The 23,274-nt window shown below is 37.1% G+C and overlaps 1 protein-coding gene across 1 annotated transcript in view; it reads left to right on the top strand.

Moving 5' to 3' along the window:
- The window catches only part of WDR90 (WD repeat domain 90), a 1,773,335-nt gene that overhangs the window by 582,028 nt on the left and 1,168,033 nt on the right, over positions 1 to 23,274 (top strand). The window contains exon 14 of the mRNA XM_044079383.1: positions 14,342 to 14,399. Coding sequence (XP_043935318.1) covers positions 14,342 to 14,399 — 58 coding nt within the window. The remainder of the gene's footprint in view (positions 1 to 14,341; positions 14,400 to 23,274) is intronic.

Genomic DNA, 23,274 nt, shown 5'->3' on the forward strand with positions numbered 1-23,274 from the left:
AAACTTCTGCAGGAATACCATCTGTTCTTGACAACTTCTCTGTTTGATCATCTCACCCCTTCCCATTTAACTATTTACTTCTTTTTTTTAACAACTTTATTGAATTGTCACTTAAGACATGGACAAACGTACATTTATTTAACAGAAAACAAACTATATTAACATGTTCCTGCTTACAAACATCATACATCATATATTTTTGTATAACTAGCATCAGTCCAACATTACATACACTGCTCAATTCCTTTCTTCCCTTAAATCTCACTCCTCCTCAAAAAAAGTATTTTTTTCGTATAATTTTAATTTTTTTCCTATATAGTTTGCTCCTATTCTTTTCTAAAGATGTCACTTAGTGGTTTTACCTGTGTTAAAATATTCAGTACTTAAATACAGTTAGTTTAGACTTTGATTACCATTTTCAAGTAATTGCTTATTGGCAGCCACCAGAATAAACTTAGCAAGACATTGCCATGTCTAGGCAATTCAGATCATTTAGCTATTAATTCTCGAGCCTCATCTTCCTTTAACCTTGGCATATTTAAATACTCTATAAAAAATTCCATTTGTGTCTCATCTTGGATCCCCTGTTCTTTACAGATCTTCATAGCATTTCCAAAATATCTGTAATACTTCAGCATGAGTCTCTTGCTGTTTTTTTTCTAATCATAGCCTCCCCAAGTGTGACAAAACCTCATTTCTGTATGCTGTTGTCTATATCATTGAGCTAGTATTTTTTGAGTTTTGGAGTTTTCAAAAATATTTGCTTAACTGCAACATTTCTAACTTCATGCATATTATCCAAATATTCCTTTGTTTTCCCTTTATCACTCCACTCTATCGCCTCTTGTTTTGTAACATTCCTTTTTTATCTGCAGTACTTGAAACTTTGACAACCCCTCTAAATAATTCCTATTAGTTCTTTCCCATATATTTTTCTCTCTCATTTCTACCATATTTTTTAAATTACAGTTTCATTTTGTTCCACTTTTTGGCTGTCATTTCTGAAGGAATTTTTTCTACTACCCATTCCTTAAATTCCACTCTATTTCAAATGTACTTACTTGCATATTAAAAAGTCAAGAATGCTTTTCAAAACTTTCAATTAAATACTCATGCTCCTGTGAAATTTAAGTTCTGTCCAAATTAACCTAGTTATTGTACTTTCGGGAATAATATGTAAATTCTGTTTGTGTTCCTGCTTGTAGTTTCACATCTTCCATACCAAATATTCTTTATATATTTCTTCAGAAATCAGCCCTCCTTTGTTGTATTTCTCTTGTGGGTCCCCCTGATACATCCTCATTATTGCATATTAAGTTCCAGTCCTCACCCATGAATAATATTCCCTGCTGGAAGCTAAATACCTCTCCCATAATTCTCTTAAGTTCTTTAATAGTTTTAGGTGGAATATAAGTGTATGCCAGTGTGATCATCCTTCCCTTCCAATAACCCTTTCTTACCACAGATCTACCCTTGTGGTCTTTTTTTCCACCCCACTAGCATTACTGGAGCCCCTCTCGCAATTAGTAGTATTGCCCCCTTTTCTTTTGTCTCTGATACTCTGCTGAGTAACCATTCTAAAATAATTTCTTTGCCAAATTCACATGTGCATTTCATCTGTCTTTTGTAACATTGCTAGTTGTACCTTGCACCTCTTTGCATCTTGTCCATACTTGCAGTGCCATTCACATTCTGTGAAATTATTGAAAAGGCAGTCATTCTGATAAGATTTTATTTTCATATATTCTACATAACAGTTTTTTTAAACATATTTTCCAACGTAGAACTGATTTTGTATGCAGTTGCAGCTTCTTATCTAAGTTTGGACCACTGTCACATTTTCACAGATTTTTCATCTGAATAAAAACATTCAAAAATATGTACATTTTAATTGTTACTTTTCATCCCCTTGTAACTCACAGTGAATACACACAACTATGTACATTTTTTGGAAAGAAAAGGTACCCCTCTATATCCAGGCAGTTGTATCTACAGGCTTTACCCATTCTAAAGTTAGGCTTAGTCATGCTGAAAGTGCATGTTAAAGCATGTGTTCCATCTTGAACCTACATCATCCATTCTTGTCCTATCTCACTTCCCTCCTGGATGTGAAAAACAACTTCCATACGCTCAGTTAACTGATTTTTAGCCTTTAGGAAAAAGTGCCCTTGCTATCCTTAAATGAATAGATGCTACAGTCTATTTATACTGAAAAGATTGATGTTAGTAGGAATGCATTTGCTTGTATTCCCTTCAATGTATCCGATTATTTTTTCGCTGAACTGTTTTGTCACTTCTCCTTTAAGTACTAGTTTTAATGTTTCTTCATATAGATACCTCAGATTCACATTTCATTCATTTCCTGATTAATTGCCTGTGCTTGCAGCCAGTTTGTCTGTAACTGCAAAGCTCTGTCGATAGATAAAAATGACCAACTTATGGTTCTCCCATTTCATGCATAGCTTATCTCAGGTTCCAGAAAATTATCATTTTACATGATTTTTGTTTGCATTTCTATAATTTAATACCCACATATGATCAAACTACTTCAATCTCTTCCCCATAGCAACCCCAGACCACAAACTTATACTGCTTATATCTAGCCTTTGTCTTGTTACTATAAAAATCCCAAGTTAAAAGAGTACTTTTTTTAACATCACTGACGTTATCAGCAGTTACTGATAAGACTCCCCACCCACTTCACATTTAAAGTGCCTCTGTGTACTTTACAGTGAAACATGCACTTGTTTTCAAGGAATTATACATATTTTAAGAAAAAAGAACTTTTTACTTACAATTACAAATTCAGTTCATTTGTTATCCTTCTAGACATTAACAACAGTGGGAATTGCACTTTAAAGCCCTCACATAAATTTAACAGTACAAAACAGTCAAATGTTTTCTCTTTTTTTGCACTTCTTGTAAAAGCAATGTTCTGTTGTCCAAACTGCAGCCTATGTAAATGGCACTTCAAAGTTCATCATTTTATTCTCTACTTTCTCATTCTTGTTGGCTTTCTTAATTGTTTTGACCATTCAGCACTGGTCTGTGGTTCAAGTACAAGTTACTTCTGTCTTTTCTAGTCAACTCCTGATCTGTTTTATGCCACTCTTTTTCCTTAGGGAACATTGAATGAGATTTTATTTGCAAGTTCTATCTATAGGCTGTGCCATTATTAGAGAAAAGAGATGCAGAATCCCCTTCAGCATGCTAGCTCACTTTATGCTGGGTAAACTTTTTTATTTCCTCCTTTGTCTGTTCTGCATATAAAAATGTCTTTGCTTCTGTAAACATATTTTGAAGATTGACTGTTATACCCTCTGATTGCAGGGATAAACTTGTTTCTGTTCCGCCTAGTGTACATTGTGTAATTTTCCACAAACACTCTGTTCCCAGTTGATAGAACATCATCCTTCTGCTACTGTTTAGTCAGGAGCAGCATCTTTACTACTGTAGTTATTGGTTTTGTTTTCATAGCCAGATTTGGAGCATAGACACAATGTTCACAAATTCTACTACAGAACACCAGTCCAGTTGCTTATTTGTACTTTTCATCATTACATGAATGCAGTCTGTTCCTTCAAGTTCTCTGGAATAGCAAAAAATGTCAGAATTTACCTGCTCTGTCTTCTAGATGTGCTATTTTTTAAACAATTGTTGAGAAGGCATTCAGCCAGTCTTTCCTTCACTTTATAATCTGATTTCTGCAGTTTTATTGAAATAGCTACTTAAAGTTTCTTCTATTCTTAACACCTCTGAATATATTTGATTTATCATTTTTCTCTAAATTATTGGAAATAATTTCTTGACTGTGGCTTAAACCTGATCTGCTTTTAGCTGAACAGCTGCAAAGGTCTTCAACACCAGAGTTTTCTTTCACTTTTTCTAGTTGATCTTCTGTTACTTTTTCCAGCTTTATTCATTGTTGACATCCAGGCAGTGTAGCGAATAAGTGGTCACTTTCTTTTACCCAAAATAAATGGATTTTGTTGGCTGCTTTCCAGAGTTCCAGTTTTCACACTGGGGAGCTGTAATTGACCTTATTGATAAGTGAGTAGCCATTTTGAAAGTCCCTGCTGAGTGCTATTTTGACCATAAAGTAATGTTAAAATGTAGTATTTGTCTAATTAAGGTGCAAGTCTTTTTATGTCCTATCAGGATGCTGATGGGAGGTAAGACGTATGCACAGGCTTGAGCAGAATTATGAATTAGCTGGAAAAGAACACATGTATGAAACCTGCAAAATGACTACTGAAAGAATGAGGAGTTTGTATGGGTGTATTATAGAATTGAGGAACAGTAAAATAGCAGAAAAAATAGATAAGTATGGTTGCATCACACGTTCTAGTGAAACCAGAGAAGGATTAGTAGAGGATAAGTAGACGGGACTATATTTGTTGGAGGAGATAAAAATAATGGGAAGACTGCTTAGAGGAGACAACAGAGTGGGTTACAGCCTTTATTATTTCAAAGAAGTATTAACTGGTAAAAGCTTACCTGTCTGCTGATTGGGGGCATTTTAGAGAAAGGACTGAGGTACCACTGATAATTAAGAGGTGGAGATAACAAATAGTCTTATATTAATTAAAAAGTATGATTTAAAGATGCATTGACTAAGGATCAGATAGTGGTATATTAACGTTAAATGTTTTATATCAAATATAGGATATAAAAAGAAAGTTTAAAGGTATATTGACTTTGATTAAATGTGAATGAACAGTCTTCCAGATTTCATTTTTATCTAAAAATTAAATAAGAATAGAGGAAGATTTTTGAAAATGATTACTGTTGAAGGAAATTGAAGGGGAGAGGCACTGTATCTGTTTAATATTTTGGGACTTAAAATTGTCTCTTCAGCTTTTGTTTCAAGAGGAATAATAAAAAAAATGCAAGTCAACGTGAATCAATGTTGATATATTGTGTAAGATACTGATTATAGACTGGAATTTTTTTTTTATTGAATTAAGCTTGATATGAGAGCATTGTCATGCTGGAAAAGGGGATGTTATTAACCTTGAGTATTAGTTGATGTTTAATTGGATGTTTATGGGTAAGAAAACTAATATATTTTATGTTGTTGATTTGTTACTTTAACAGCTGCAACAACAACTGTTTGTTATTAAATGCACAAAGACATGACAGTTCACTAATAAAAGTACCAAAATCTTACTCACCATCCTCTATGGTGCTAATAAGATCTTAGCAGCATTTTCATTGATACTTACACTGGTGTTCTATAGGCTTTAGTGGTAGACTATCCTTTAACTTGATAATTGTTTAATTAGGCTAGGTCCATTGTAACTGATTGTCATTTGGTTTTGGACGTAATTGCAGCTTCCTTTGATAGATGAGACTTTTTCAAGGAAATATTTAAGTTGATACCTTTACAGGACTGACAGCAGTTTTAAAGGAAGAAATCATACATGCAGACTTTTACAGGAACCAGTGAAGGCTCAAGAGGGATAAAAAGATGGCTCCTTTCCCTAATTTCTTTCCCAATAATATTTTATTGTTTTAAGCATCAAAAACAAACAAGATACAATCTGACATATGACTAAAACGGTTAAATATACATGAATGGTTCCAGTAATACTCCTAAAACCCCCCAACCCGCCAAGTAACAACTATTTACATTATTTACAAACCGTATTACTGTAAAAGGAGAAAGGAGCAACACAAACACAAATATGAACAGTATCACCTTATACATATAAAGCCAGTGTATATTCTTAGACAAAGAAAAAAACAAGGGTAAAAAAACTAAAATGAATGATTTTTGTTTCTTAATAAATAAAAATCTCGAGACAAAGATTGGTCAGTTCTGACCTATGACTAATCCACAAGGATGTGGTCAAAGATAATTTTCTAAAATGTCTGATAGTAGAGTTTTTATTTGTTTTTTATGATGAGTTTGTGAGAGGATATGTATTTAGTTGCCATAATCCTAAAACCATTCCAAGACAGTTTAGTGCGATACAGCCAATTTTTGGTTATATATAGCTTAATTAGTAAACAAAGAGTAATTAGGACATGATATCTCGGCTTAGAAAGCTTAAGGTCTGTAATATGAAGAACCGCTAGTTCCCACGATAGGGTTGATATATGGTAGCTCATTTTATCTAAATGCACCTTGAGAGAGCACCAAAGCTTATGAGTGTGTTTGCAGAACCACAGGAGACATGTAAAAGGTCAGCTTGGGGAAAGGAGCAGCATGGGCATGAAGGGGAAACTTTAGAACTGAACTTATTTAAAATGGAGGGAGAGAAATAGGTATTATTATTAATCAACTGCATAAAAATAAATTTTTTGAATGGGGATAACTTAATAGTGGATCCGATTGCCTTAAATTTCTGATCATTAGTGAATTCACTACCCTGTTGGTCCCAATATTTAGAAAATAGCAGTACAGATTCATATCTAATGGCAACCATCTTGTAAGTATTAGATAACATTTTTTCATGGTATCTAGAATTTCAATGATATCCAGTAAACTGGTTAAATCTTTTTTCATTAGGAGATTTTTCCAAGTTTAATGTTAAAATGAGCTTACTGAGTTGCCATAGTATAATAGTGTATTTATATCCCAAACGTAAGGCACTACGCAGTTCTTGAAGCATTTTCTCCTTGTGTTTGTGACTATCCCACACCGTACATTCCTTAATCAGAGGATAGTCTGAGAGAGTTAGTGATTTATTGTTAAGCTTGATGTTGGGATTCATATGTAGAGATTGGAGATATAGAAGTGCCTTATCTAGATTAAGGGATTTTTATTAAATCTTGAAATGTTTTGACTGTCTGTTTCAGAATATTATTTATACTAAGATTTCTAAGGTTCATTAAGGACAAAAATGAGAGAGCTCTGGGATTAATGTTATTGGCGATTAGATGTTTGTGCCAAACTTTAACCCATGATGGGGACCAAGAACCATTTTTGGGACAAAACTTTGAGATAGAGATGATTCTGTTTGCACAGATGATCCAGTAATAGAGCTGGAAGTCTGGTAGACTTAGTCCCACTTTTTCTTTGGGATAGGTTAGTTTTAAATAGGTTATTCTAACAGATTTGGGAAACCAAATAAATTTGCTTAAATCCTTATTAATTTTCTGGAAGAAATTATTTGGAATGGCCAAGTTTGAAGCATTAAAGTGCTATAGGAGTTTGGGTAGAATATTCATCCTGATAATTGCTGCTTTAGATAACATGGAAAGCTTCAACTGTTGCCACCTATGAAGGTCATGGGTGACATTTGTCCATATTTTAAGTAAGTTTTTCCTGGTACATGGATAAGTGATTATGTTCATATTGTATCCCCAGAAATCTGAAGACATAGACAACTTTGAAGGGAGATTCAGAAAGTAGATACTCTTTGTGATTTAACAGGTTTATTGGAAAGTTACATGATTTTTATGGTTAAACTCCCTAATTGAATTAACTATTTTTTAAGTCCCTAATTGAGTGTTATTAAAATCATCTGCCAATGCAGATAAGGTTATTTTGGTATTCAAGAATCTGGGGATAGAGTGGAAGGTACATTGCGAGATGTATAGGAAAAAGGGCTCAATGTATAGGTTAAATAGGAGGAGGGAAGAGGACAACCCTGCCTTGTTCCATTCGCTATCTTAATGGACTTTGATAATGTTTTAGTGATGTAGAGAAGTATATGAGTAATTGTATAGAGTTTTAATTAGATTAATGAATTCAATGGGAATATTGAAATGGGAGATGGCTGGGAACAGAAAGTTCCAGTTGACTCTGTCAAATGCTTTACATGCTTCTAGAACGAATGCATACCTTGGGTTTCTTTCATTCTTAGTGAGATGAATCATAGAGTATAAGGTTAGAGTGTTGCCTCAAGTATGCCTGTTGCACATGAATCCAGATTGTTCAGGGGATAATAAGGGTATAACTTTCTTCAGTCTCTCAGCAAGTAATGAGGATAGGATTTTAATGTCTGCATTGATCAAATACATTGGTCTATAGTTATGTGGGTTGGATTTATTAAAGTTATTCTTGGTTATAAAAACTGTCTTAGAATTGTTGAGATATCAGCCTGTTATACCTTTTAGTTTTATGTAATTATATACTTTTAAGCGGATAGAAGACAGTTTTTGATTGGAAGTTTTATAAAAGTCTGGCTTATACCCATCTGGGCCCGGGGCTTTGCCTATTTTTAATTTCTCTGACCTCAATTATTTCTTGCTGTTTGAGTGGGGCGTTGAGGACCGCTGCTTGGGTTTCATTCAACTTAGGGAATGTGAAATTTTTCAAGAAACCTTCAATTTCCGGAATAGGAGTGTGCTGTAAATCCATTCCATAAATCTCAGAGTGTACTTGTTGGAAAATTTCAAAAATTTGGGTATCTGATTTAAATATCTTGTCTTGGTAGTGGAGTAACGATGTTCTAGAGGCTTCTTGTTTATTTTCAATTATTCTTGCAAATGTTTTAGATGGGATTTGCACCCACTAAGAGTACTTGGCTATAGATCTTAGTTCATGAAAAGAGTAGTTCTGCTGGTGCAGGTCAAACAATTGTTTTTGTGTAATGATTGATTTCTCTATATCGGGGGGGGGGTTGTTCAGCTGATACTTCCTTTCCAACTCTTTGAGATCAAGTATTAACTTATTTTCCTTTTCTTTTGCTATTTTTTTAAAGTAAGAGGCTTTCTGAATTAAAGTCCCCCTTAGCCTCACCTTACATGCGGCCCATTGGATATCATATGGAATTTCTGTGATCTCTAGGTTCTCCTCTAATTCTGTTAAGATGTGTAATATCTCTTGGATTACTTCAAATTTTAGAAGTAGATTTTTATTCAAAAAACAATTACATCTATTAATCCTCCTTGTTGGATTGTCAGGTAGGTCAAGTTTCGATGTAATCTTTGAATGATCTGATAAATATCTAGGCTCGGAGGAATATTTAACTTTCCTTACTAACAGAGCTTCTGAGATGAGAAAAAAAGTCCAACCTCGACCAGGTATTATGACATTTAGAATAATATGTAAACAGATTTCTTCTCTCCATAACATCTCCAAATGGGATAGGATCGATCAGGCATAAGTCTGTCATAAGTTTGGCTATGGCAGTCGACGCTTGGTGGTTTTGCAAATTGGTGTTGCTGGTACGATCTAAACCTGGGTCACTGACTGCATTCCATTCTCCTCCTACAATATAATAATGTTCAGGGGATTTGCATAATAGATATATTTCTAGGATAAAATCTTGTTGTCTTAGGCATGAGCCATAAATATTAAAAAAAAATGGTTGGTTTTCCAATTGAGGGGCTTAGGGCTGTGAAGAAACACCGTCTACCATTTTCATCTGACTTGCAGTCTATAATTGGTTCCCAAAATTATTTTTTTATTATAGTAGCCACCCCGTTAGTTAGAACTGTCCACATTTTCAGTTTGTCTCCCTTCCAATCATCCCTGAACATGTGAGATTCTTGTATAAAACATATATTCGCCTCTGATTTGAAAATTAGGTATATTAACAGTTTTTTCTTATTTTTATCATGCAACCTCTGGGTCTATATTACATTGACGAACTCTTAAATGTTTGAATCTCTAAAGGTCGACCTTTAGAGATCGAACATTTAAGTGTTCGAAAATGTAATAAAAGAAAGAGGAAAAAAAAAGGTAAAACTGAAAGGGTTTTAGCAGAGGGGCAAGCCCCCCTGCACCCCCCACACCCCCCTACTTAAATATACCAACTCCGAGATCACACTTCAGTGCACGGCAGAGCGGAAACGGGATATTTCCCATTCCCTACACTGTAGCGCAATCTTGGAGTTGGTATATTTAAGTAGCGGGGGGTTTGGGGGTTGCAAGGGGGCTTGCCCTCCTGCTTACTCCCTTTAGTTTTTTTTTTGTTTTAGTTTTATTTATTTATTTATTTTTTAAAGATATTCGAACACTTAACTGTTCGATCTATAAAGGTCGACCTTTAGAGATTTGAACATTTAAGCGTTGGTTTATCTAATATAGACCCCAACCTCCCACGTTCCACAAATCCTGTTGTCCACATCCCAAGGAGTTGTGTTGTATGATAGAGATTACTAATATTGGGTTGAGGTATTTATTTACCCTAAAGGCTCCAACAGCTTTTCCTATAGAGAAAATAAAAACAATTCCTAGCTCAGCAGCACTCAGCTCTTTCAACTCTAGTCCTGTGCTTAACCCACCTACTCCTCTTATTTGAAAGAGCTTTGAGGAGAAAGGTTACAAAGCAAACCAAGAGTATGCATTGTTTTAACAAGGAAGAAATGTAACATAAGAATACTAATCTAACTAACAATTTGAACATATGTATATATATCTTACATTAATATACATTACTAATGCTACTCCTAGAATGGTCATCCTATATCCTACAAAAAAATCCACTACACTCCTGAATGTAGATAAAGCCAACAAAGGCAGATGTATTAGCATATACAAATTCAAAAACAACCGATAACATTGAGTGCAGCATGACATAGAACAATACTACACCGCAAAAATAAACTACTATTATAGAAAAGAAGAATACAGCATTCATCATGAAATGGGTAATGTGTTAAAACCTGTCAACATGAATTTTGATCCCTAGAAGCCTGAGATAAGCCATTTAACATTGATCAATATCCAATAGGGCTTACCAGATTCTGCAACCAGAGGAGGAACCAATCTCTGTGAAAGAGAAAAGAGAAACAGCAGCAGGCTAACAATGAAACCCATTCTCCCCTTTAAGACTCCTGGTCTCTGAGTTGTGAACAAGGGAGATTATGGTATCACATAAACATAGACTGTATACAAAATATTCCAGTCCAAGTAAAGGGAATACAGAAGTTCAGCCGCCTGATGCCTAAACTTAAGTCAGATTATTAGGAGTTATAAAAGTCATAAAAATCCCCAAATATTTAGTGCCCCCTAAGACTATGGGGCAAGGCGCTCAGAAGAAAAAAACAACAAATAGTCTAGCTTCCAGAGTTCTCAAATTCCTGTCTTAGAGCAGTCACAATTCTATATTCTATGGGTGTCCATGTCCATGTTTCACCAGTTGAGCCAGCTTATAACCTTTGCCTTCTGCACATAAAGGTATATGGAATGGATTCTCCATTTCTCAATTAGTTTCTGTTCATACTAATCCTTCTTTTATGCCCAAGGTAGTCAATGAGTTATCCCTTAATCAAGTCTATTCATTTACCTTCCTTTTTCTTCTCTACATTTTGCCATTGAGAAGGTTCTTCACACCTTGGACTTGCATAGACAGCTCAGATATGTGGATAAAACTAAATTTATTTGCAAATCTGAGCAGCTTTTTGTTTCTTTTCATCCCAGTTCTTTGGGTGTAGCAGTTTATAAGCAGTCCATAGCAGTTTATAAGCAGTCCATATCTTCCTGAATTTCTAAAGTCATTTCTTTTTGTTCTTTTCATGACAAGTGTCTTTCTTCTTCAATAAAGGCTAACTCTACCAGAGTTGTTGCTTCCTGTGGTGTTGCTTCCTGTGGTATTTTTTTAAAGAGCTGGATACTTCTTCCATATTTGAGGCTGCTAATTGGTTTTCTGTCCATACCTTAACTAAGTATTATAAGTTAGATGTTATTTCCAGGGCTAGAGCTGGCATTGCCAGGGTTATTCTGCATCTGTTTCATGAGGGTTCTTCAGTGCCATCCTCTTCTCAGGTTTCCTCTTGAGCTTTTGTACTCTCCATTATGTTAGGAATACTGCAACAGTGATATAGAAAGACATAGTACAGCTGTGTAAAATTTGGCCATAACAGTAGATGTCCTTCTCTTCACTGTTGCAGTATTCTTTCCCTCCCTCTTGCCCCCTCTGCTCTAACTTGTTCTCCTTGTCTTCCTGGCTGGGTCTGTATCTCTCTCCCTCTCTGTCTATCTATCTATCTATCTATCTATCTTCCTTCTGGATGCACATGCTCCTGCTGGGACTTTTCAGTTATGAAGTATGAGCACACGGAGCATGCATGTGATGTATGGCACCTGTAAGTACTAAAGGCTTTGGTATACTGGCCAGTTGTTGGGCTTTTCCTGGCAGGAGAATACTGCAACAGTGAAGAGAAATACATCTACTGTTGTGGTAAGATTTTACACAGCTGTAGTTTTTCTCTCCTAGAAATGGCAGTCAAGGATATCTGCATGTAGAGAATTTTCTTGGAGGGCAGCAGCACAGAAATATCTTGTTTTTTCCACAAGAGAAAGTGTGATGTTGCTGAAGTTGTTCTTGGTGTAATAGGGCAGACAGAAAGGGCACAGATAGTGAGAGCATCTTCCTACTGAAGAGGCTAGGTTCCTAAGCATGTTTTCTTCTTTCCCCTGATCAAGCTGGGGTATCTACTTTGGGTTCTCATAAAAGATAATTTTCTACTTCTTCAGCATTTAGTGAACTTGTATATCTTTCTGTTCTGCTGTACACATCTTTTCGGCAAAGGCCTATGTTTCTTCATGGTCAAGGTGCAAGTGTCTGCCATCTTGATGCTTTTCAACTTCATGCTTGTAAACAATAATTAGTATAAGCTTGTCAAAGCAGTTACTGAAGTGGATGCTATGTATTAGTCTCCCTGGGACTTGAACTTTATGATTGACAGGTTAATCTATCCATGTTTCAAACAAGCTGTTTAAGTAGATTTGAAATTCATCACTTAGAAGTGCTGTTTTTTTATTCTTTTTTGTCATGACCATTACCCTTGCCAGATAAAACTTAAAAGTTTCAAGCTGCTAACTTAAGATTCCTACTCTCTTTCATAAAGCTCTGGTATCTTTCAGGGGTACCTTACACTGCTTTGAAAAGTGGTTTCAGAGCTGCCCCAAGGTTGGTCCATCCATCACCCCATTTAGGGAAGTGGTACTTAGTCTTTTCACAAGGTTCAGCATCTCTTGGAAGTAACCTACATTTCTTTCTAAAAGTGATTTAGGAGCTAACCTTCAGTCTGTCCTCCCATCTTCCTGTTTTCTGTTTTGGTAACTGAATACATGAGGGAGAGGGAACATTCATCTCTCAGGTTTTACCTAAAAAGAATGCTGGAGACAAACTAGTTGTTTCTAGTTCATTTCTTTTGTCTCAGAGGTAGATTTGGAAGTGTTGTGGCAAACAATTTAAGGTGACATCTACATTTCTATTGTCAAACTGCTTATTACCCAGCACAGTCAGGCTTTTCCACCATTAGTGGTGCTGCTGCCGTTGTCTATTTCATGAACGTATCCTTTGCAGACATATATGCTTTAGGCAATTTTGTCAGTACATACATATGTTGCACCATGTTACTTGGATCTGAAGTCTAGGAATTATTTGTTTGTTTTATTTTCGTTTTGGTGATGCAAGATTCAGCCTACCGAGATTTGCTTCTTTTGTTTTTTTTTTTTTTTTATGTCCCTTAGTTGACTTGGTACACTTCTATTGATTCTTCTCAGCTTTTATTCACAGCCGAACTCTTCTTGAAGAAAGATGAAGTAGATGGAGTACTCACCCTACCACCTGACTTCTGAGATGCTCCTCTTTGGTGGGTACTAACTTGCCTCCCTCCACGTGTCTGGACAGTCCTTTTTATTCATTTTATTTAAAGTTCCGTGTGATAACTTTGTACTTTTGTATGCTTGTTCAGTCTGTTTTTCTATGAGGTGCAGCTCATTTATTACATGGAGACACATATGGGAGAGCTGGTAGATCAGGTCCCCCCCCCCCATTCCAGTGTGATGATGCCACAATATGCTCCAGTTGGGGAAGCATTTCCTCCTATTCTCTGGTGACTAATATTGAAAGAATTGAGCTGATGGTCCCCAGGACAAAGTTTTCTTGCTTTTGCCCAGCAGAAGGCCTTCTTGAAGATCAGATGAAACCATGAGTAACTGCATATTTGTTGTATCCTCTTCTTAACACCTTTATTGAATTATCACTTCTAACATAGGTAAACTTACATTTATGTAAAAGAAAACAAACCATATTAACATATTCACAGTTACAAAAGTAATATATCACATATACCGTAATATAAAGCATTACATAAGTTGGCCAACTCCTGCTTTCCCTTAAACCTCATTTTTCCTCAAAAACATTTTTCTGCATGTATTGTTCTGCTCTTGCCCTTTTCTAAAGATCCCTCTCCAGTCATTTTATCTGTGTTACAATATTTGCTACTTCAAATACAGCTGGTTTAGACTCTGATTTCAATTTTCTAGTAATTTGTTATATCTTGTTGAAATTAAACTGCATCACAAACTGTCAGTTTTTCCAAGCATCAGTAAAACAAATGTTTCATTGAAAAGAATTAATGTAGCTACAACTTGTTTTGTAAATACTTAAATAAATCACTTGTTTTTCATTTTAACTTGTACCACTTTCAGTTTTTCCAACAGTGGAAAAGTTCTGTGTGGTGTTGGAAAAGACGGCCATGGAAAAAATGTGAGTAGTCCCTTGTGTTTCTGCATTGCTTTATGTATGAACTTTGTTGAATTATCTCCAGTCAATATTACTTTAGCAGTATTCCAAAAATGTGTGCTTCAGCCATTTTTGTAGCACTCGAGCACCTCCATTAAAGATGTTAACCACCTTGTAAGGCATCTTTATCCAGGTTATTTAGCATGACTCCCATATAAGTGCATTGCTGCCAAGCACTATCATCACGTCTTCTAATTACTTCCTGTTAAAATGTTCGATTGCATTTTCTGTCGCAATTAGTGTTATCATTTTGTTATCATTTGTTCATCAAAGCTTTCCTCTCAAGACGTATAATGAACTCATATTGTTCTCTTTTTAAGAGAATGTTTGGTTGTCTTTCAAGTTTTGTGAGCATATGAGCTGTATAATTTCCCTAGTGAAGTCTGTTAAGTTGTAGTAGTAGTTGTGGTTGATAGTTTGCACATAAAGACTCATTCTGAATATCTTTCTTGTGTAAGTGTTTCACATGCCTTTGATTATTATGAACACTGTAAGAGATTTGTCTTATATTGGTAGCTTTATTAAAAGTGTTTAAACATTTGCATTGCAGAAAAAGCTTTCACAAAGTAGAAAATGTTGGATGGTTTACTTAAAAACGAAAATCTGAATCACAACTTTCCACTGTGACAGATGAATCTAATGGATATAAAAAGGTGTTGAAACAGAACTGAAAAAAGTTGGGAAAGGCTTCATTATTTTTTGTATCTAATGACACAGCTTCAGAGGCTACCACAACATTGAAAAATGAAAAGCAGCTGTCAGAAAGGTGGGAAAAGAATCATCATCACTGACAGCCTCAAAGAAGTTAACAAATTCCCTCTCACTGATGCAGTAATTGGAAGACCATGTTTTACAGGAGTCCCATTGTGTTCATGATCATTATCAGCCCTCTTTCTCATGTTTTTTATGTTTAGTTGGGTATTAACTGTCACCACTTTTCTATATTAAGAGCCATTCTCCAATCTGTAGCCCCCTGTCGCAGGTCTCGTTCATGCAGTCCATCTATCTCTTGGTTGGATGCTCCCGTCTCCTCTTGCCTTCTGCCATTATCTTCCAGACTTGCTTCACCCAATTGACTTATGATTTCCTGTACATGTGACTGAACCTCTCTAATCTGTTCTCCTTGATCTCTATAATTAGGGCTACTTTAGCTTCTGCTCTGATGTCCTAATGTCTTCATATTCCCAGAGTGTACATTCTACTGCCTGTCTCAGGCACTTCATCTCCATCACCTCAAGCTTCCTTAGCTGCTCTGTCTTCACTGCTGTCAAAGGAAAAATATACTTTAAAAATTATCAATACACGGTAGGTTCAGGTTAAGGCACTTTAATCTTGCAGCAAGGAGACAAAAACGTGCTAATACAGAGTTTGTCTGACTAGAATCAGGAAATGCAAGCATTTTTATACATTTCTCCAACAGTCCTTTGTCTGTTTTATCTTTTCCTTCTGCATCTGTGCGTGTTCTCATACTTCGAACAGAGGTAATTGTTCAAAATCATTATATTATAGAATATGGCATTGTTCATTCATTGCTTCCTGACCTAGCAAATAATCACCTGCTTCTCAAGTACATTTCCAAAAGGCATAAACATGAATTTTGCTGTGCTAGCAGTTACTAGGTCAGAGGGCATCTTGCAAGTTTCAGAAAGCACACTGCAGTTTCAAAAGCATCTTTTAGTCTTATATAAAACTAAGCTGTATATAAAATAGTGCATATAAAATAGAATGAAAAAGTGTTAACTCATTTAGTTTCTAATTAGCATTAAGCACACACATTAATACATATTTTTCTGACATTTCCCCCCTGTTAATACTTTTTAATTCTATTTTCAAAAGAATAAACAGTTTTCTTCTTCTCCTAACCTCTTCCATTCAGGATTTGCAGTTAAGAGAGTCATTCAGTTTGAACTTATGAAAGTGTTTCACTTTTCAACAACTCTTCAATTTCAGTACTTTGATACAAAGTCTCAGAAACTGACATGTCTATAAAATCTTTGATTAACTTTTTCATGCAGGGAATACCACAACAAATGCATGCTCCTAATAGGAGTAATCCTACACAAATGACAATCAGGATGTTCATTAGGATGGAACCCCACCCCCCCAAACAGATTCTGGAAAAAGTCCGTCAGAGGGTTTGGGCCTGGTTTGGTCATGGTCTACACTTGCTGGATCACCTCAAGATCGTCATTTATTTCGTGCTGGTTGTCAGGGATATACAAACAGCATTCTTCTTTGATTAAAGCGCACGTACCACCTCTCGCCGCCAGGGTGAAGTCGAGAGCCATGCAGTTCTGAAGCAGCACAGTTCTCATAGCATTCAGTTCATCAGTCACTAATTCGAGAGCAGAAAAAGTTGCATTGCTCATAACTTCGAGAAGTTTAGACATTTTTCTCAGCTCCCAAATCGATTTCACTGCGCCATATGCAGGGGCTATGCCTGCCCATGGTGTCACTCAAGTCCATGTGTGTCAGTTTATCTTTGTTCTTTACAGAGTTATGGTTTCTCCACCCTGCTTCGATTTGTCCCACTGGATTCTCGGGTCTCTTAATTGGACTTCTAGGTTTACTGCTGACCTCTCTGACGTTTCGAATTTTTCCCTGAGGCAAAGCTGCAGTGTGTCGTATGGCCGGAACCAGGTAACCCAAAAAACAACTGCCGGACCAGTTCTCAGGTAGCCATTTATATGCTTTTTTCCCACAAACAAAATAACAATTCTCTACTTTAGTATTGATATAAGCTTGCCCTGCATGAAACATTTTCTTATCAATAATAGAAAGCTGCTTTAAAAGAACAGGATTATGTTGTATCTCGTCAACATTTCTATGCATCTTCGCAAAATATGCATCATAGTTTATATCACAAATAGTTTTAGTCTTACTGGCTTTAATATAACATCTATAAGAAACAGTCACATTGCAATTGCTCCAACCCACCTGAATAGTGTCATTCTTGTAAAAACATACAATCCCTTTTTGTGTAACAGGTAGGTACAGTGCTATTTTGTCTTGTGATTTCACAGGTGTAGTATCAAAAATCAAGTTTTCCCAGGTCTCATTGACCCCTAGGGGGACAGCAGTCATTAATAATCCCCCGTATGCTGTTGGTATAGCTGTGCAAATCCAGCAGTTCGAAACATTAGAAGTCTCAGCATACACATATTTAATTGCTTGGTAAGTGTTAAAGTTTGGATGCCAGTCTATGAGTAATGCATCATGTTTGTTCAGTTCAACTCTTGTGGCTGGGAAAAGGAAAGGCCACAGCAAAAAGATCAATGTTATCTGTATAGCTGTCAGAATAATCATGCAAATTTTCTGAGGTTGTTCTGCATCTCTGTTTACTCTATACCTGGTCATTTTGTTCTCGTTGTACAACAGTAACAAAGTTTTTGTCCAGTTCAAAGTTCTTAACCAGTTTACAGTGTGTCAGATGAATCCAGGACGCTCGCTCTGAGATCTTGACTGCAGTGGGTGTCGACAGTAGTACCTGGTACGGTCCTTCCCACTTCGGAGAACTCCAGTTCTTTTTCTTCACAACCTTCACCCAGACCCACGTGCCTGGGGCTATTGCTGCTTCCGATGGTCTGGTTTGTTCTTTATCTGAAACAGAATTTAACTGCAAAAGTTTGTTATTCAGAAATCGCCTCATGTACTCTGCAAGTGAACTGTCAGCCTCCTGCTCTGCAGGCATGAGATGTTTCCACTGAGGTGTATAATATGCCCTCCCAAACAGAATTTCAAAAGGAGTTAACCCTTTTACATTTGGAACAGTTCTCATGCTCAACAGTGCCAGAGGTAGACAGTGCACCCAGTTCTTTTGTGTCTCACTAATCAATTTCCTAAGTTTCCCATTGTGCCTCTCTACTAATCCTGCAGATTGGGGGTGGTATGAGAAATCCCGAAATAATGGCTTAGTTGTTGTATATTTTGATTTACAAAGTGTGTGCCATTGTCACTATAAATCTTTTCCGGTATGCCAAATCTAGGAATAATTTCTTTAATGAGGACTTTTGCAACAGTAGCTGCATCTGGATTTTTAGTTGGAAAAGCTTCCACCCATTTGGAAAACGTATCTATAATGACAAGGCAGTACTTCTTATTTTTGCATTTGTTCAGCTCTATAAAATCCATACAGATAGTATGGAACGGATACGGTGGTGTAGGGAAACTCCCTTGCTTAGGTTTTAATGCCCCTTGTGCATGATGCTTGTTACAAACATGGCATGCTGCACAAAAATTTTTTGTGTAGTTTGTAAATCCATACGTCGTAAACACTCGATTCACTAACTGTACCATCCCCCCTGTTGAGACATGGCACTGCCCATGGCTCAACAAAGCTGCATATCTAAACAAGTTAGATGGCAAAATCGGTTTCCTCTCTTTGGAGATGTACAGTCCCTTCTCAAGGATTGGTCCTCGTTTATCCACTTTCATTTTTCTACATTTGTAGTAAGTGTCTGCATTGTTTTTAACATTTCTAAGTCTAAAATCTCAGATGGTTGTAATTCCTCACTCAAAAGAAATACTTCTGAAGCTGAAGCTGCTTGTTTTGCAGTTGTATCAGCCCTCGCATTACCTTTTGAAATTCTATCCTGTTGCTTGGTATGAGCTACGCATTTGCAAATAGCTACTTTCTGAGGTAACTGAATAGAGTCTAACAAATCTAAAATAAATTGTGCATGGTTAATTGGTTTACCAGTAGATGTTATCATTCCTCTATTTTTCCACTGCTGCGCAAAAACATGTACAGTAGAAAAAGCATACTGGCTATCAGTAAAAATATTCACTCGTTTACCTTTTGCCAAGGTACATGCCCTTGTTAAAGCAATCAATTCTGCTGCTTGTGCAGATAAGTTGTGTGGTAAAGACTTTGCTTCTAAAATCTCAGTATCAGAAACTACTGCATACCCCACTAGATTCTGTCCTGTAGGACTCCTCCTGCACTAGCCGTCCACATAGTATGTCACCTCGGCATCATCCAAGGGAACATCTGTAAGATCTTTTCTAGGTAGTGTCTTTTGCTCAATCTCCTGCAGACAGCAGTGTGATTTGCCATCTGCAGGGGTTGGGAGCAAGGTTGACGGATTCAAAGTTGTGCATCGTTCAATTGTCATATGAGGTTGGCTCAACAGTATAGTCATACAGGAAAGATGTCTAGCAGGAGAAAGATATGCTACTTTTTCTTGCAGTAAAATAATCGCGACTGCATGAGGCACTCTCAATGTGAGAGGGTGGAACAACACTACTGAGGCTGAAGCCTGCACTGCCATTGCAGCTGCGACTACTGCTTGTACACAGTGGGGCAGGGATCGCGCCACGGGGTCTAGCTCTGATGAACAGTAAGCTATGGGGCGTTGTTTGTCCCCATGCTGTTGTGTTAACACTGATGTCATATAACCTTGCTTACAATCTACAGTTTGGAAAAATCGTTTGATAGTTTGGTAATCCTAAAACTAATGAAGAAGCTATCAGTTGTTTCAATTTGCAGAAAGCTGATTCTGCTTCTGGTGTCTACTGTAATAAATCTTGTGCTGCCATAGGCTTTTTGAATATCAAGTTGGTCAGTGGAGCAGATTCCAAGGCATAGTTTGGAATCCAACTCCGACAAAACTTAGTAGTACCCAGGAAGGACATCATTTCCTTCTTGGTAGTTGGTTTAGGTGCTTGTAATATTGCTATTTTTCTGTCTTCATCTAATATTCTGCCTTCTTTGGATATTACATATCCCAGGTATTTTACCTGTTTTTTCCAAAGTTGCAGTTTGTTCTTGTTTACATTCTGTCCCTGAGTAGCTAAAAATTGTAGTAATGCTATGGTATCCTCTCTGCATTCTTGCTGGGTGGGGGCTGCCAGCAGAATGTCGTCTACATAAAGTAAAATCTGACTGCCTTTCAGTGGGATAAATCCCGCCAGGTTACTTGCCATTTCCTGTGTGAATATTGTTGGACTTGCACAATATCCCTGTGGTAGTCGCGTATATGTATACCTTTTCCCCTGAAATGTAAATGCAAACCAATATTGGCTGTCAGGGTGTATCGGTACTGAGAAAAATGCATTGCTAATATCTACCACAGAAAAATACTTTTGTTGAGGTTTCAAATCATTCAATAAAGTGTGTGGATCTGGCACCGTAGGTGCCCTGGGTATAACTGCATCATTTACAGCTTGTAAATCTTGGACCATACCCCATTCTCCGTTTGCTTTCCTAACAGGAAATAAGGGTGTATTACATGGTGAATCGGGAGATTCTATCAAGACTCCTTCCTTAAGTAAAGCTGCTAATATAGGTTTGATTCCTATTTCTGCATCCTTTCTCAAGGGATACTGTCTCTTTTGAGGTCTAAATGCTGATTTTGGCATGATAGTAACTGGTCCTGCTGTACGAATAAGTCCTACATCTGATTTCCCTGTTGACCAGAGAGTCTCTGGTATGTCTCGTAAGGCTTTTTCCTCTTCCTCTAGTAAGAGTGCTAAGCTGTCCTCACTTGCCTGTGAGTGTACAGCTGGGTGTGTCTGCGTTATCCAATTTAGTTTCTGCTCTTGTACTCCCTGTTCGGAAAGTTCTAACTCTGTCTGCTTTTCCCACTTTGTGACTTTTTCTCCTAGGTCTGCCCACTTCACATTTTTATCTTTAGTCAAACTCACATGTGGTAATCGATTAGATTTGTAAAGTGCTAAGAATTCCTGGGGCAATGAACAGCTCACTACACTATTTCCTTCTGTGTCCCAGTACAAATTTCGTAATACTAATCTGTTAGCATGGTTTCTAAACAGTTTTTGCTCATATTCTTTATCAGGTCCTGGTTTGCTACAGTAATATAGAGTGCAATGCAACAAATGCTGTTTATCAGCGTCAAGGGAGGGGGATTTACTGATGGCTACGTTCATCAGTTCTTCGGTTACTGCTCCTGGACCAGTCGTAACTAAGTCCTGGCTGTACCAATAAAATGTTTCACCCTCCGGTCACACTACAAAAGTATCCATCTGTCGCTGTGCTTCCATACCCTGCATAGTTGGAACTACGGCTATGCCAGATATCTGCATTAGGTCTCTGCCCAAGAGATTCACTGGGCATTTTGCAGAAACAACAATTTTGCTTTTCTGGGTCATCCCTGAAACTGGGTCAGTTATCACTATGTTGTGGGAGAGTGGCTCCCGATACAGCTGTCCATTAGCTGCTTTCACTAATATGTAGTCAAGTGATTCTGAATTTTCTGGTAGTTTGGAAGGATGTATCGGGGTCCGTGAAGCCCCTGAGTCACACAGGAATTTAACTTCCCTCTCATCTACCAGAAGTGTAACTTCCGGTTTTGTGTCTGCTAAGTAGAGCTCTAGGCTCAATAATGCTAAATCCAAAATTTCATTTTCTTCATTATCTGTGATTTCATGCACATCCTCTATCTCTTCTATCACGTCCTCTACCCCTTCTATCACATTTGCACTTGTCTTTTCTTGTTTATTCCTTTCCAGTGATTCTTGACTATCAGATAGTCAGTCCTCACCCTCCTTGTCTTCTGTGGGTACCTTTTTATTTTGCCTGCAATCCCTTGCTAAATGTCCCTTTTTCCCGCATTTAAAACATTCACCCCTTTTCTTTCTCTCTTCAAAGTCCTCTGATCGTTTATCAGATTGTTTGTTTCCCTGGGCATTTTTCTTGCCCTTCTTCCCAGTTTGTACTACAAAGACTTCTGATCAGTCTTCTACTGCAAATACTTGAGTTTTCTTTTTCTTTTTGCTATTAAAATGCTTTTCGGCATGTCTTGCATATTCAAGTAATGACTGTAATCTACTTGTACGATCTACCATGTGCTTTGTAATAAAGCTGCTAATGGGTGCAATAATGCCTTTCAAAAATGCATTCTTTAGCTGCTGCTCATATGCGGAATCATGTGTTTGGTCTTCAGGTACCTGCATTCCACAATGGTTATTAAAACATTCTAATAATCTGGCATAATATCTATCAACAGTTTCACCTTCTTGTTGTATGCATTGATTAATGCAAGTCCAATCAGCCCTAGGCTTCCATTTCTCAGAGATTCAGTCTGTCAGACCTTTCACTCTGTTGTCCAGTTCTGTGTTACTATGTGAGAGTGGTCTAAGCTCTGCGTCACAGGGATTCCAGTTGCCACTGATCATGTGCCAATCTGGACCTACGATTTGTCTGACTACTTTCTCTACTTCCTCTCCATTCAAATGGTAACTTAACCTCATGCCCTGTAAGTCTTCTAAGAATTTTCTAAAATTAACTTTTGGATGGGGAATTCCCTCTGTGGCTTTCTGGATGTCTTCCGGTGTCCACGGTCTATATACTAGAAGAGTTGGGTCCTGTCCTGCCTGTGCATTTGGTACTTCTATGAGTGGACATATCTCTTCTTCACTCATAGCTTGTGAATTTTTATTTATTTCATACAATTCAATATCCCCTCTTAAGTTGCGTGCTCGAGACCTAGTCTCGATAGGATCTCTGACAAACGGCTTTGGTTTTGCAGGAACAGCTGGGTATAGCGGAGGTGGATCAGCTTGTCCTCTCGCTTCATATTCTGGTAAGGGAAGCGGAGGGGGCGGAGGGGCTGTTGCTATTACCAAGTTATTGTCTTCTTTATCTAAAAACATTGCTTTTGAATTTTTAATCTTTTGTTCCCTGCGGTTTGCTTCCTCAAGCCACCTGTGTGCCTGAGGGACTCCTAATTGTCGTTGTTTTTTTAGCTGACCTTTCGCGTCTGTTTTAAGTTGTCTAACAAGTTTAATAAGTGAAGGTTTATCTAAATTACCATCAAATTTGTGTTTATTAACCCATTTTGTATAATACCTAACATTATCGGTACGCTGTAATTGCATA

Source organism: Protopterus annectens, chromosome 8.part0 (genome assembly GCF_019279795.1).
Source record: "Protopterus annectens isolate FY-2018-M chromosome 8.part0, PAN1.0, whole genome shotgun sequence".
In the NCBI taxonomy this organism is placed as follows: Eukaryota; Metazoa; Chordata; order Ceratodontiformes; family Protopteridae; genus Protopterus; species Protopterus annectens.